At 33.7% G+C, this 16851-nt stretch overlaps 1 protein-coding gene across 5 annotated transcripts in view; it reads right to left on the reverse strand.

The window, feature by feature from the left end:
• Positions 1-16851, reverse strand: part of shisa6 (shisa family member 6) — a 120224-nt gene that overhangs the window by 91073 nt on the left and 12300 nt on the right. For 3 of the 5 annotated variants that reach the window (XM_069194498.1, XM_015356709.2, XM_015356708.2), the window contains exons 3-5: positions 11475-11635; positions 3766-3864; positions 955-1023 (exon numbers count right to left, since the gene is read on the reverse strand). In XM_069194498.1, coding sequence (XP_069050599.1) covers positions 955-1023; positions 3766-3864; positions 11475-11635 — 329 coding nt within the window. The remainder of the gene's footprint in view (positions 1-954; positions 1024-3765; positions 3865-11474; positions 11636-16851) is intronic. The other 2 variants (XM_015356712.2, XM_015356711.2) reach the window with 1 other exon arrangement.

Consider the following 16851-nt stretch of genomic DNA (forward strand, 5'->3'; position numbering starts at 1 on the left):
TCATGTTCTAAGGATCCATAAACAACTATAAAAGACGCAGACCAACCATTAACAGTTCACATGGTTCACAAAACTCAAACACAAAACAAAAGTAAACACTATTGATTGTACCAACTGCAATCTAAGACATTCCCAATTGACTGACATACAGTATGTCTCAGATTGCATACACGTCTTAATATCTATGGATATATTTAGGAATTTTCTTATGTAAAAAAGTAAAAACAAATGTATCCGAAGCTTACACAGTTTCTTCCATGAATTCAATTTCCAGAGTTCATATCAAAGGTTGTCAGTTAGATTTTATACAATTACTATGGATAAAGTAGATGAATTCTACTCCTTATTTTACACTTTGTAAATGAAAACAAGCAACCTGTTGCACTTACCACAACAGATATTCCGGGTTGTCTTGAAAAATCCTGATGGTTTTTGACAACGCAGAAAATGCAGACATCAGAGTAGAAATGAATCTAATCCTCACAGTGACTCAGGCTTGCACATTTTACACATGTATCTATCTGCATGTTGTTCTGCATCTTATGAAGGTAACAAGATTGGTTTCTTTCCAAATGTCATCAAAAGTGATGAAAATAGACATTTTAAACAGTACTCACCTCAATACACAGTTGCTTTTCACAGAAAAAGGAGAGAGAATGTTTGGACACCATGATAACAGGATGACTTTATTACAAATGTTTTTTTTCTTTTCAAAGGACGGACAGTGATCTAGTAATGCTTAAACACTGTGCATCGAAGGGTGAGGAGTGAGGAACACAAAATCAAATTGGTCCCAAGGCTTTCAGTACCATTATCATGTATGTCTTCTACTGTATGTGTGGCATGGTATGTCTGGTATGACAGTGAATGGGCTTAAACTGACATTGGTTCAGCAGAAAGTAGATGGTTTATACTATTGATCTATAAAAAGCTCCTATTCAGTATTATACCTACTGTAGGAAGTAGACATGTCAGGATCTATGTTCCACTCGAACTGCCCTATTCCGTCTACTGATTGCTGCTCTGCAGAAACACAAGAAAATTTACTTATTCAACTACTTAACTCTATAAAAGTGACTTTATATATATATAGTTTTAGTTTAAGTTATACTACTATATATACATAGAGTTATTCAGAATAATTACAAATAACTTAAAATATCTCACTTGCCTTTTTCATACAAATTGGATTGGAACATATGCATTTTTTCATATAAAACCAAAAAAAAATCGAATAATTTCTAAAGTAATATATTAAAGCTTTATTGTCAGATTTGTTTTTTTAACAATACTTGTGTATTGTTACAAATCTGAAATACAGAGAGACTGAGAGTTATTAAATTGTTGAGTTTCTCTTAATGAATGGGGAACCAATATCTCCTTAAAATTAGGGCTATTATTCAATTAAAATAATTATTTGTGAGCATTAGTTGATCAATCAATAGTTTGGTTAGATCATTAATCAAATTAAAATAATGGTAGTGATCTAAAGAGTCTGTCTTACACAGTAATACTTTCAGAAACACTAAGAATGACAAATTTGATATAAAACAGACTTTAAAATTTCATTAAACAGCCATTGAGTAATCCTTCTAGCAAAAAGAAGAAATTTGTGCCTATTTGCTACACCATGATTAAAATTGTGCAATTTTAATGCACTTTTATAGCACGGTGTAAGAAGGTTGTCAATCCAAGCATTAGTTAGTTTCCAAGTTTAGTGGGTTTCTTGCAACACAAGAAACATTTTAGAATTTGGTTTTACTTGATGTCAAAAGTCATTTGTCCTGTAGTCGGTAGATATTCAATACATTTTCTCTGCTAGATTCAACTCTGACATGAAACCCTGAAATTCTGCAGCGCATTGTCCTGCTGTCAAAAGCTACTGCTGAAATCTTCGCCCAGTCGTTTGTGATTACCTATTTTGTTGTAAGATAGGCAAATATTGACTATTGTTTCTTGCATGTTATGATTGTTAAAATAGGAGGTGATTTATCTGATTTCTTGGCTGCTAAATGATGTAGTATCCCAAGATGGTTCAATGCATGATAAAATTTTGAAAAACAATTTCCAATCAATTCCTTAAATTGATTAATCTTGCAACTTAAAACTATACCATTCAGACTGACAAGAATATTGTGTCCATGTGTTAGTCCACATTTTAGTAAGAAACCTATGCAACAGGGGAGGGTGTGAGTGCAGGCTAATACATTGGATTCTTGTTAGGTGCATATTAATGATTTTGAGTTCTTCTTTCCATTCTCTCTGTATCCCGAATGTTTAATGATGTTTCAGAACATGCAGTGGTTTATATCTGATTCTTTTACAATCGTGGTAGCAATAGTATCTCAGATTAATATTATTTCAGTCTTTCTTTGGTTTCCCACCAAAGACATGCTGTCAAGAACACTAGACTTTTTTTTTTTACCACAGCTGTTCTTTATGACAAAACACATCTTATAAAAAATCATTCTACTTAAAATAACATTTACTGAAAATGAAAAATAAAACATATCTACTCTGGGAAAATATAGTATTTATTGGGCAGGTAGACAAATGTCTTGGTCTAATACTGTATGTGCATTTTTCCTAGAAAAACAGGACACATTTGGCAGTGACCTATTCCTTATAAATGTTTACAGAATATTTTCAAAGATGTAAAAGTATACAGCTGTGTGTTCAGGGCTGCAAAATTATCAATAAACCAAGGAAAAGAATTAAGAAGAATAATCAATACCCTCTTAATACCCCATCCCTCTATATTACATGCTACTGTACATTTCAAAACTATTGAACATTTTGACAATTTCTACTTATTCACTATGTATTAGGCGAAAGTACAGTCTTCCTCTCAAGAGAATATTTCATAACCAAACTTTTGAGGAGCTTCTGCTTTATTTCAGTCTAAAGTCTCACCTACAGTACATGTATTTAAAATATAACTATAAAATAACTAAAAAACACCTTTTGTTAAAGTGACAAATGGACAAGCACCTAACATTTGTGAACATTTTTTAAATCCTTTTTTTTCTTTTTTTTGTATAAAATAATGTTTTTTTCTTGAGATTTCTAGGAGGTGAGAATTTCTTTTAATTTACTTAGCATAATTGTTAATAAAAATGGTGTTACGATAAAATTGCTTTGTATTAAAATGTATTCAAGTGAGCTCTCCTTTACCTCAAGATTTAATTAAAAATAAAATGGCACAAGAAACAACACACTGTTTCCAGGGAATCCTTAAAAAATGTTGATAGGGCCACAATTAAAACAAAAGTTTAAAGTAAAATAATTCTAAAACACTATCAAATCACACTTAAAGCATTGTTTTAAAACAGCAAAAATGTCGAACTATTTGACTATTAGACTTTTTTCCTTTATGTACTTCTTAAAGTTTTAGTTCAGTTTCACATAACGTTTACTGTCCCCTTGCATAACCCAAGAAGTCAGTGGTTTGATGCATCTTCCAGATTTTTTATTAAATCTCTATTTGTCCTTTTGGAATGGTTGAGCTGAAATGTGAAGAAAAATGTGGAGCTTTGGGGACTGTGTGTATCATGGGCAACTTACTCGTAATTCTGGCCTTTTCGTCCATCACTATAACAGGAGTGACGATTCTCACATTTTCAAGTTGGGCCTGAAAGTGTAGGCCAACACTTAAACAGCAGGAGAAGAAAAAAGAAAGTGTTTCAAAGAACCTTTGCTTGTTAGCTTTTTCCCATATTTACAGTGGGAAGGCTGTCTCTTTTAAATAACAAAGATTTACAGTACCTTTTAGATGCCCTCTTCCTAAGGTCACAAATCCAGATGAGATGAAGTTGTGCAGATCAGGCCCACCGCTCCGAAAGTTTTCTTTTACATAGTGACCTCCTAAGATCCAAGAAATAAAAGAATGAAAAACATTTTTTGAAATTGTATCTCAGTTACACAGGCAAATTAAGTTCGGCAACTATGTAAATAAGAATAAATAAATTCAGCATTTCACCCACCCTTCTTAAGGATATATCTAAAATATAGGGTACTATATTATATAGATTTTTTTATATACTGTAAAAGTAAGATGTTTATTTATCCATCAATATAGTGGTATCCAAATATTTATTTGAAATCTTTGACATCTTTACAGGGGACTTCAGTATTTGGAAGACACATACATTCTTAAAATGTTTGTGTGCATGGATTATAATATTGCATTTCTGTTGAGAAAACTAAGATACATTTGTTTAAACTTTTGGCATACTTTGTACCCTAACAAGAAACAATGTTTTTGCCATCATAACATTATTTTCAATTGATTACATAACCTAAGACAAAATGTAATTCTCCAGGAAAATCACAATTTAAAATGTTTTAAAAAAGGGTTAAACCTTTGATGGTTCGAAAGAACTAAAATAAAAAAATGTAGACACCTTACAATTGGTTGTATTTATGTGTATCTTAATTTTAAAATGCAAATACACTTATATACTTCACCCTAAAAAGCACTAATGTTTTCATCAATTATTTTTTAGGGTCTTATCTGTCAAGCTCAGTTTAAAATTCAGTTCACAGCACTGCAGGGACCAATATTAATTCTAGATCTTCCTCCATTGAAAAGGCAGGCATCATTCATTTGAGACATTTAAACAGTCAATACATTTTCTTAAAGCGCCTGCTTTCACAGCACACTATTTCCTCGTTGAAAGTCTAAACATAACCTTATTTTGTCAAGGGTACATTAAAACATGAAGCACTGGTGAGATGAGCCTTCAAAGGCATTTCTGTGCATCATAACACCATTGTCATCTTTATCATAATCATCTGTGAATGGTGTCAGACACCGTTATTATAATCTTCTTTCCTTTCGTAATTTCAGAAACACTTTTGAAGAAGAAAATATCTAGTTGCATGGCAGTAAATTATACTCGACAGTCCCATTATTTTAAGCACCCCAGGAAAGCAATTGCATTTCTCACACTTGATAGTTATTCCAACTGATAAAGGTGTAATGGTACTAAATTCATGGAGAACCATTCATTAAGAATTTATAGGCTCTGAGGTACATACAGAAATGCTATTGTACTTCAAAGGTCATAACAGAGATGGAAAAATAAGAAGGGTGGGATTTGGGTTGGGGCTTCATCTTATTTAGTGTAGGAGGATTTTGAAGGCTGGTTTTTGCGGCTGTAAACCACACCTTTCCTGTAAAGGCTAAACAATAAAAACTACCACTACAATCATATATCCTTTAGCATATGCACTTAGCACAAAGGTCATTGAGACACCTTTTTAATATGGTTGCGTAAAGTGCTACTCTATATTGTGTAATGATTTTACTGTATTATTAATAATTGTACTGTATATTGTTGATGAGGTCTCATGGTTTTGCATGATTTAATGGAAAACCTCTAACCTTTTATAGATGCTCTGTGCTCTTTCAATTTGACTTTCACTTCAGCACTGTATCTGATGTTCCCTCAAATTGCATAACCCTTTTAGGATCACATTTCACCAACCCCAAGGCCCCTGTAAATCTACCATACATGACAGGCATTTTCTTTAATTAGGATTCTACGTAACTTTTTGTTTTACCGTGAATTGCAATACGAAATCTACTGTTATATATGCTATTATAGTCTTATTTTACAGAGGCATTTAAATAATTTGATTTTATATGGCACAGTTTAATCCCACATTCACTCATTCCCTAAAACTGTATTAAATGTAGTGTAATGTGCCATTTTAAGCCTGTTCCTCGTCAATTAAGGAGACTTAAATACACAGTATAAATAGTATACTTTAGGACCTTAGAAAACATGGTCTAACAATGTTTTGCAGATGAAATAAAAGATATAAAAGCACTCATGGAGACAGACATAAGAATATGACACTACTTGAACATTTTCATTGGTGCCCCTTAATCTTTCTACTCCATATTACCTCTGAATAAGATAGGAATGTGTTCTAAATGCTCTAAAAAAGGAATTAGGATTTGCTTTTGGATCTAAAGATGATTCTGCTCACCTCACAATCGCGCAATTGCAAGAGGTAATGAATCTTCATTCACATAATTCAATATACAGTACCCTGTTCTGTGGTTTATTGCATTAAGCCATGTTGTGGTGAACATTTGTTTTGACATTCAACAGATTAAATCACCTCATCACCTGAGCCAAATCAACTCTCTCACTAATGAGATGATTTATTGTTTGTGCAACAAAGTCACTTAAGTGTAGAACAATAATTCATGAATGATCAATTAATCAAAATGACAACAAAACAATCAATATCCAAAATCAATATATTGTATCTATCCAAGAATATTCATGCATAAAGTGATAAGTTTAAATGGATGCTCAGTATATATCAAAGGATACTTGTACTTGCAGGAACATTCATAGTGTTATTCATATGTGTGATGTGCTGTATATAAGCCATGTGTCAATGAGTCCATTTAATTACCTACCTTGATGCTTGTAAAATCTGATTTGGGGGGAAGTCCTGCTATTTTAAAACATGCCAAAATAACAATTTTTACATTCCATTAAATACTGAACTTTACAATTATACTTTAAATTTCTTTAAGAGATTTAAACTTATTTTAATTATTTTATTATTATTCACATACAATTCTCTCAGTACTTGGCTTTTAAATTTTACATGTAATAACTATTTCATGATGTAGCCCTTTTTGTCCTTTGTTTAAATCATGGTGCAAAAACTAGGACTTTCTTTATTTTAAAAACTTTTACCCAGATTTATAATGCTATTGTTGCATAAAGGCTCTGGTATACACCAACAGAAAATACCTGAATGATCCAGAGAAACTGGCAGAATTGTTAGAGAGCCAAACAGGACCCATAAACTCAGGTTAAGTATTTTACTGACACTACGTCTGTAATGCAGAGGAGAGCACAGTTGTCTCTGGAAGTTGAGAACAAAATATGTTACTGTACATTGGTTCACTGCAGCACGATGACTTTCATTTGTTCTGTCAATCACAGATAATAAACTTCCTGTGGGAAGACAGTCGACCCAGAGCTCAAGGGGGAGAAGAACAGTAAATGCAGTGAATTGCAGCAGTAAAGTGCAAAATTGGCAAACAGGGCCCTTCTGTAGTCAACCCAGCAAGCTTCTCTCCCATTCAAGGCCCTGTCTGCATTAATTGGCTCACAGCATAATAGCTGCTCTAAGGGGCTATTTTATAGTCTGCACCAGTACTCAGCCTAGCCAAGAAGCAAGAGTGTACCTTCATTGAATATTGCCATAATGAGAAATAACACACAGCACAATTAGACTAGGTCTTTAGACCACAGAGTTTTGACACAGGTGTATGCTACATAAAACTTACATTATAAAGACCTCCAGTCAGCCAAGAAATTGTTCATTTAAATGTAGGCATTCACAGTTTCACCCAGGGGGAAACAAAATCTTGACTTTACTAGTGTTTATATGGAAATGAAATGACTCCAAACATTTATAAAAATGCCTGTTGGCTTGCCTATTTTTAATTAAGCTATCTAACTGCACTTCTCTATGTAATGATACACTGAATCATTATGCATTTGGATAGTTTCTTTTCAAGAAATGACATGATTAGCTGCATTGAGAATGTTAATATGATTATATGAAAAAATCTTCTATTCCTGTGTAGTTCTTCCATTCTGTCACAGTACAACTTTGCAATCATACTATTGAGGTTTCCATAAAATCTTTTATTAGTATGCAGCATTTCAGTAGCCTGAAATGCTCTCTGGGCAAATTCACTAGTGATTCATTTTTACTGCAAAACTGGGACAAGATAGTAGGGCATTAAGAAGGTTAACTGATCATCCAAAGTAGGATTGGGGGCTTGTAAAACCTCTAAGAACCAGCAGAAGAATTATCTCAAGACTGGAATAGTCATCTTATGTTGCCCAGCAAATCTCTATCTTGATGTTAGCAAACAATTGCAAGTTTATAGGACTGCACAAAAACAAAACACAACTTTTTGTTGAAGGTTTAAAAAGTAACCTTTCAAGATTTAGCAATGTAAAAAGCTGATGTATATGAGCAACTGACAGATACGTAAAGCTGAGAAACTGTACCTTTAACAAGGCAAAACATAGTTTTACTCTTGACGAGAGAAAGTATTCCCTATGCTTATATTTAAACAAAAGTAAGACATTTGTTTATCTTAATTCAGTCTTCTTAGAATGTTTTTTTCTAACCTGATATGGGATAATCTCATTAACTGCTCAAGTCCAGTTTCTTGCCTATAGCCATCCTACATTTTTGCAGTATATTGAAGCTATTTTTTTTCTGGGAATAGAAAAGCTCTTGCTATATTTTCAGTGCATGGAACAATGGTGGGATAAGAAGAAATATTTGCGGAATGACCAGCATTGCTGTATCATTGCATTATATAGCAAATTATAAAGCTTTTATCTTTTAAATAAACAAAACAAATAATAAAATGTCAATTTAATCATATTCAGACATCTTACAGCAATTCTTTGAGAGATTTTTCTCGACTAAAACTCTGAAAACATCCTTACTTATTTTGGAACTGCCTAAATCTTCTGCAATAGTTCAGAAGTCAGATAAATTGGATTTATTCATCGATCACTGCTGGTATTGACAGGCAGATGTAATCTTAAGTATTAGAGAACTACAGACCCAACAAATTCTGAAACAATATTCATTTCGTCTTTAGTGTGCATATTCGTCTTTAGTGTGCCAGAAACACTTTATGTCAATGGCCAGGGTTATGCTATTGACATTTTGGCATCTACTACCTCCATTTCATTGCTACTAACATATTGTGACCAACAGTCAGTACTGACTGCGAGTTTGAATGAAATATTGCATATCAAGAAGCCTAAAACAACCACTCTTTGTTGTGTGTTCTCTCATATAAAGCCAGCCTTTCAAATTAGTTCAAAGATAAACTGCATCTGGTTTTAACTAGATAAATCAACTCTCATTGTGCTGTTAAATGATTTAATGAGGTGCTCTTATGTGCCATCTAATCTGATGTTCATAATTTAAAATTGGTCTGTGATGGGCTTTGTCCCATACACTGTAGGTTTGAAATAAATATAATTCTTACCTTTTTTGCAAATAGTTTAGTTTGTTTGTTGGTTGTAGCCACTTCACCTCATTGTGGTTTAACAGTCAGAACCACATTCAGAGGCAGGGCCTGATTTAAAGCCCAGGAAGCAATCGCCTGATGGCCACCGGCTTGTTTCCCGTTGTGCCCTCTTGTGGACTGGAGGGGAGCTGGTCTCCCCGTCCATTTATAAACACTGGTGTTTCAAAGTAATAACTCAAGTGTTTCAATAAGGTATTAAAATACTTTTACTATTTTATAGATACTATGTGTCTGTTTGGTAGTAGGGTCCTTTAAGAGTTTTTTGTGTTTGAAAGGGGAGGAGCCTCCTTAATAAAAGACAGAGGTCAGGTCCTATGGGGGGGGGTCTTCAGTTGGGAGCTAAAGAGGAAGGTGGCTCTGTGGAGATTTAGTTGCCTGCTCTCTGTTGTTGTTATTCTATTATTTTTCTCCTAAAACATTCAAATTCCTGTTCCAAATAGAAACTGCTTCTAAAGGATAGTATGAAGCCACTAGCAGAAAAAAATAAAAAGAGAAAGCTAAACCCTTTATTTTGCCCCTGAAATCAAGCATTTCCTGATCCATTAGGTATGTCAACAATGTCACCACCGAGGGACCCTACAGACATGTGCTGCAAAACACAGCTGTAAGTACAAACAGAAAAGAATACAACTTGTGTTAACACTGCAGGTCTGGGAATCAAGAACATTCTCAATATTCCTAGAATGTGAATCCCCTTATGTATTCAAAGTAAAGAAGAGGAATGGGTATTACCTACAAGGAGTCATGTGGAAGTTTCCTTAAACCCAAGAACAGGAAGTACATCTTTACACAAAAAGTTACAGTAGTCTGGGAAAGTTGCCCAGTCATGTTATTGAAATCAATACCCTGGTTTCATTCAAGAAATGGCTGGATGGGATCGTCACATAAATTAGCTACTAACTACAAATTGGGTCAGATGGGCCAGACTTTCTCCTTTATAACTGTTTTATGAATCTGTAAAATAGAAGAATAAGAATGTAATGTCTTCTGCAACTTTGTAATCTTTTTCACTAAAACACCATATTGGAATTAAGTAAAGAATTATAGGAACAATCTATAGTATCTAAGTGGAACACTAAACTAAATTAATACATTAAATCTATATTGGAAGACAACATTTTCATCAGCTGAATGCCAAGACAAGGCTACTATGGCAGCAGTGTGGAATACAGGTTAGAGTTCACATTTCAGATGGGACGTTGCTGTTGCATCCATGAGAAACACACTTTATTCAGAATGCTACACTAAAATGTCCAACTGTATAAACTGGTATAAGCATATGTCAATTTGGGTGAAACCATTTGCCACATTAATTTACAATTACATTAATTGCTCTGTGTAAATTAAATAATTGTACTTATCCAAGAATGGGTTATGATGGCCTATTTTTTCATGGTTCATACCAGTATAAAGCTGTTTATAATTTCATTATAATAGTTTTTGCATAATATATTAGTGAATTATCATCAAGAAGCAAAGAGTACAAGGTAGTATGGGGTGCAGACGATTCCCAGTCCATTGAAGGGAAAGGGACAATTAAGAGTAGCCAATCACACCTGTCTTTAGAAGAAGTTTAAAAGTTTTTTAGAAGGTTTCTAAAAAATTAGATTCCTTAGTGAAATCCCATGTGATATGCAGACTCCAGACAGACATTTGAACAGGAAACCAAATCTTGGACCCTGGAACTATGAACTGCAATGCCTATCTAGCCTAATATATGTAAGCAATGTTTTATTTTATAAGAACATATTTGATATTATCTGGAATCACATGTTATCATTTGATATTATCTGGAATCACATGTTATCAACAATGAAACATACAATTTAAACATGATTTAATTACAAATACAGTTGTCTGAACTAGAGAATGTCATCTGCTTGACATGTCTTTCTGGATTCTGTGAAGTCACTTCATCTTTTGTCAACCTTCAATGTAGCCACTGTTACTATAGTAACCCATAACTCTTAAATATCACTGCTATAGATAACAAGGCCCTATCTTGCCCTGGTATTTTACACTTGACAAAAGCAAAGTACTTCAATAGATGAAACCACTGTGCTCTGTTATTCAGATGCTAACTGCAGGCTAACTCATTTTTTCCAATTCCTTTGTCAGTAGCTTTAATCATATATATAATACAAGAAGGCTGCAAATTTTAACCCAGTGGTACATGTCAATCTCTACATCATTATTATGTTTAACTTTTAAATCACAATTTGTTTATCTCTAAAATATAATAGCTTGTAATCATAAACTCATGTGTGGTCAACTTTTAATTTTATCACGGACATGAACAACTTTTGTATCATTACGATTCATACCTGCCAAGGAAAAAACAAAACCAGATTTATTAAAGTGAACATACCGTGGTTTGTTTTAGATGTGTGGACTGGAGTGTAATGATTTTTGGAAGATGATCGTACAGGTGTGTTTTCTTTGGGTGAGCCATCCATCGCTGCAATGTTTTCTCGCTCGTAGTGAGATATCGGAATGGGTCCTTGTTGCCTTAAAATGTCTGCAAGGGCTCTGAAAAAAAAAGAAAACACAGTATTATTTTTAAATAGTTCAAGTACAGTAGGTAGCTGCATCAGCATGCATAGGCTGCTAAGAAACAGGTAACAGGTTTATTCTATGCTGAAAAGAAAAAAAAAAGGAAACACGTTTCGGCTGTGGAGCCTTCTTCAGGTGTCAAAGAAGGATCCTGAAGAAGCCTTCACACCCAAAGAAGGCTTCACAGACGAAACGTTGTGTTTCCTTTCTTTCCTTTCCAGCGTGGAATAAACCCAGTACCCATTATTTTTAAATTGCAATCTGGGGACGTGAAAGACAAAGAGTAAAATTCATATCAACATATATTTAGCCTTTAAATGATTTTTTTTCAATCTAGTTGCACCCCCCACCACAAATACCACCACTACCAAGCTCTGGAATCGAGAAAGAAAACAGAATAATTCTGTTGGACTAGTCCAAAATCAGGTGCAGCTGGTATGTTTATCACACATAAACCAAAATTAAATTGTTCAATTGTTTTTTCAAAGCCACACCTGACACAAAAGGAATTCTCCCCCTTAAAGACTGTAAAAACATGAAAGCTATTGTATGCATCACTTGTAAAGTGAAAACATCCTCCCACATTTTCTCACGAAGTTCAATTATTCTGCATTACTACAGATGCTTTCCATAGCCTTATCATGCATCAAAAAGGATTCAGGAAGATGTGGCCTTTTTCACTTCCAATCTTTAATTTTGTAGCTCTTAATTACAGGAGTTTTATACACTGCCTGGGTTTCACAATAAGATTTAATGAAAAGCTAAACTATGTCAATGTCAACCCATTGAAACAACCACACAGTGTATTTTTTTTTCAACCACATGTGACATTGAAAAATATATTAATAGCTTTTCTGTCCAAGCTGAGTACATATTTTTTAGCATATCTTGTCTGCAGACAGAACTGACCTCATTTCAGATATCCCAGCTGGCTCATATGACTTATACCATCGTCTTTAGTAAGTATACATACTGCACAGTCCTCAAAGGAAATCCAGAAGGCTGTAGAAAGCTTTGGGGCAGTGCTTAATATTTGTCTTAAAAGTTGGCAGAAGTACATTTGTACTGTACCATAACATTATCAAATAAATGACAAAACCAAATAAAGTGCAATATTGTATATCTGAATAATACAGAATGATGAATCAAGTTCTTTTGACTTTTACACCTATGCACCTATAATGGTAAAATTCTTAGTCCACCCAGCTATCCCATAATTTTAATTTATTGTGTGCATAAAATCAAAGAATTGTTATAGTAAATCCTAGAATAGTACACAGTTTTCTAATTGGATTAATAATTTTAACAAAGTACAAATACCATCATTTTAAAGTGTTTAGCAGCTTCACTATGCTCTATCAGTCTCTCAAATTCACTGGCATTTTCCATTCTCCTAGATTGAATACGTCTGTATGTTTCAAATCTCCTGTTTCACAAACGTGTCTCCTTAATATTTTCTTCCATACCAAACATAATAAAAATCTCTCCCTTTCTCATATTTCCTCAGACTTCATAGTTTATTCAGATACTTTTTTGTTGTTTTTTATTTAACAGGGATATTCTGTCACACAATTGACAGTCCTCATCCTAACCAAAGAAAGATCTTGTAAAACCAGTCCCTTAAGAATACCAGCACCCAAAACCACTTCCACTTCCCTTTCACCCTTACAACCCTTGTATTGCCCAGGTTATCAAACAAAATGTCTTCAAGTGGAACCTTTTTATATCTTCTTAATATCTATGACCACCTGATCTTACAGCTCAACTTTCTTGTCCACAGTTCCCTTAACCACTCCCACACTTTTTGCTGCAACAGAAGCAGTGCTCACCTCAAAATACATACTGTATCCAGCAGTAAATATTAATATGGTCCCCTTTAACAATGTCAAGATCACCCAGAGGGCATCATGTAATTTTCCCACAATCTAATTTATTGCATTTCTTGCAGAACATGTGCTGCTATTGGCATCATTGAAACAGCATTGAAGACAGGCCAGCAGTTACAGGAAACGTGTCAGAGCATTAAGGGTCAAAGACCCTGTTTTACCTCTCCCAACCATGATTCTATTGACCTTTGTCCTTTCATGGGAATTCAAAGATGCATAATCTAGAAAACCAACAGAACCCCAAACTATTGGTACACCTATCCCCCAGGACTCAAAGATTGACTAATTTATCTCTCCATTGATTTACACATTGGTACCTCCCACAACTGCCTCTGGATATCTGAACTCTGAGTCCCAGATTTCCATCCATTTAACATTCAGTACTGTACACCTACCCATTCTCATCTTTTTATATATTTCAATCTTTTAATACTGAACCTGCCTGTTTTTTTTTCATATCTCTGCTCTCCCTCTCTCCTCCACACAACTAAATAAGGCTCAACAGCTGAAACACTGTACTGTATGTTTCACATACATTTCTTTTCACTTTTCAATATGGAACTAACCTGTACCTGTTCTTTGCAGCTCCCAGATTGACACAGTTTACTGCTATAATTCTAAATATGATAAGAGCAGACCACCAATAAACAAAATGTTTATGTCTAATTTATTGAAAGTTATGCTTAACCACAAGTACCACAATATTTTAATTTACCATGCAGTTCTGTTTAATTAGAAATTCCCGGAGCACTAATACAAAAATAGCATAAATATATTTCCAATAAATTTCTAACTTAAGTGTTATTTACAAGAAATATGGCTTTGTAAAACTAAATGTTAAATACATTGCTGCAGTGAGTTTTTCTTGTGAAGTTCAAGACTGAGAAGTGCTCTAATAAATTTGCAGATGCCTCTACCTATATAGGTATAAAATAGTAAGGATTATTTTCATTTGGATATTAAGTAAGCTGCTGATCTGACTCGTGCATGTAGATAAATGCATTACCACTATATATAACTGACTTGGTGAGCACTATATGGTAATGCCAAAGAGAGCCATTGTAAAGCTCTGCCCCAAGTGTCACAACATCAACATTGCAGACCATATTATGTAAGAGCACCTGGTATACAACATTCACCTTATTTGCTCAGACACCAATTGTAAAAAAGATGCTGCCTGCATCGGGCTCAAAATCAGATCATCAGGACTTAAGCATACACATACCACTGTCACCACATCACTGTCATGATCAAAGAGCACAGTCACACAGTGAGACTGTACAGTAGGTGTAAAGTCCTATATAAAATATGCTGCAGGTCAGGTCCAAACCTACAAGTTTTTCAGGAACAAAACTGCCAATGCTTTTCTGTGCTACTTGGAAAAAAAAGTGCAAAAAGAAGCAAATTTTTAAAAAGGCTTCAAATATGCCTTCCATGAATTTCCATGAAAATATTTCAGAATCAAGTAATTTAACCAGACTTCCTTTTACCATCTTAATGTTAAAAGGAGCTTGCACTTTGCTCTTCTGAAGAAACTCATCAATACCAAATTCATATGAGCAATTAATGTGCTGTGTTACCTTTTGCAGTTGTTGAAATCATTTTACAGGAAAACAGAACTTGTATGATTTACAATCTTAGGATTTTTTGTAGATACTATGCATTACAATTATTTATCCAATATTCAGGAGGTGACTGTACAGTAAATGAGAATATTCATGGTAATGCTGCTGTTATACAGTAATATAAACAAAATAAGCATTTTGGGAAACATTAGGAAGAAATAAGAAGGGATATCCCTATGTTCTTATGTAGATGTAATATTATAAATTTAATATTCATAAATACACACTTTAGATGATACTTATATAAAATAATTATATATGTTGATCCAGCTCATTTAATTCCGAAGGATATAAATGTTCATTTACAGTATATATGGAACAGGGCTCACTTTATCCAGTGATGAGTAGTACACACTTGGGTGACATATGACAGCCATTATCAACCAGCGATATAACCATCAAGCTACAAGGTGTTATTCTTATATGAGACATTTAAAATGAATTTCAATTTTTAACAAGGTGTATTTCTACAGCATGGATTTATGAATAGTTTCTTTATTTGAAGCAATCAATTACTGGGTGATTGACTAAGTCTTCATTTAATTGTAAATGCTCCCATAATTGCTTTCAGAAGCATTTTAAAATGACATTTATCACTTTAACCATCATCATAACCTGCACCTCTTTTATATTGAATTTCACTTATTCAAAGAACATTTTATTCTATCTAGGAACACCCAACCTCATGTTGTATCTATTTTTTTTATAAACGTTTAAATGCAAATCTTATAAAAGCTTTAAAAAAGATTAATATCATGTTTTAAGATTTAAGATAACTTTTATTTATATTGGATAAAGAGCATAAACTTAAATAAGTGGGAAAATGTAGGAGCTAATTAACAAATGTCAGTTACATTTTTTGATTTCATCTCATAAACATAAATAGTAGGAAAACATGAACTGAATGACAAACTGCTTTCAAAATGTGTTAATGTTCACCTCACCAAATCCAATGGTAACAATTAATCCATTTCTAATGTTTCTGTGAAAATAAAAAATGACTGTATACAGTACCAATGCCGGTCCATAAACTTCCAAGGTTGCTTGTCAAGATCATTGCATGTGAGAGCATATAATTTGATCAGAAGCACCATAGAAGCACTATATACTGTACCTTAACCTTCCTCATTATTAAAAATACTCCACACTAGCCACACTACATTGCAACTGCTGACTATGTATTGTATCCGTATACAATGCCTATAAAAAGTGATATCCTTCTCAAAGTAAAACATTTTGTGGCCAAACAGCCTAAAACCAAGACACATTAAATCAGAAAGTATTTTTCCTTTACTTACACATTGTAATACACAACCTCCAAAGTGAGAAACAAAACATTATGAAAAGTAAATACAGCAATAATTCTGTTTGGATGCTCAGTGAGGATTTATACAGTACATACAAATGCAGCCTTCAGAATGCATTTCAAAATTCATGTCCACTGTAAGCTAGTTGCTCTGTACCATGGTATTATTCGGCATGCCAAAGTCAGTTTTTCAAGATCAATAGGTGGAACTTATGGTGTGTTACTGTAGATGTTTGTGAGATGTTAGCTTCTTTGAATTCACTAAAACACCAATATGTAACTTTGCTTGGACAAGCTAATTTTACCAAAGTATAATGATGCTTCTGTCACATGGGAAGCCGGCACAATGCACAAAAATCTAAAAAAGAATATGTA

Source organism: Lepisosteus oculatus, chromosome 9 (assembly GCF_040954835.1).
Source record: "Lepisosteus oculatus isolate fLepOcu1 chromosome 9, fLepOcu1.hap2, whole genome shotgun sequence".
Taxonomy (NCBI): Eukaryota; Metazoa; Chordata; class Actinopteri; order Semionotiformes; family Lepisosteidae; genus Lepisosteus; species Lepisosteus oculatus.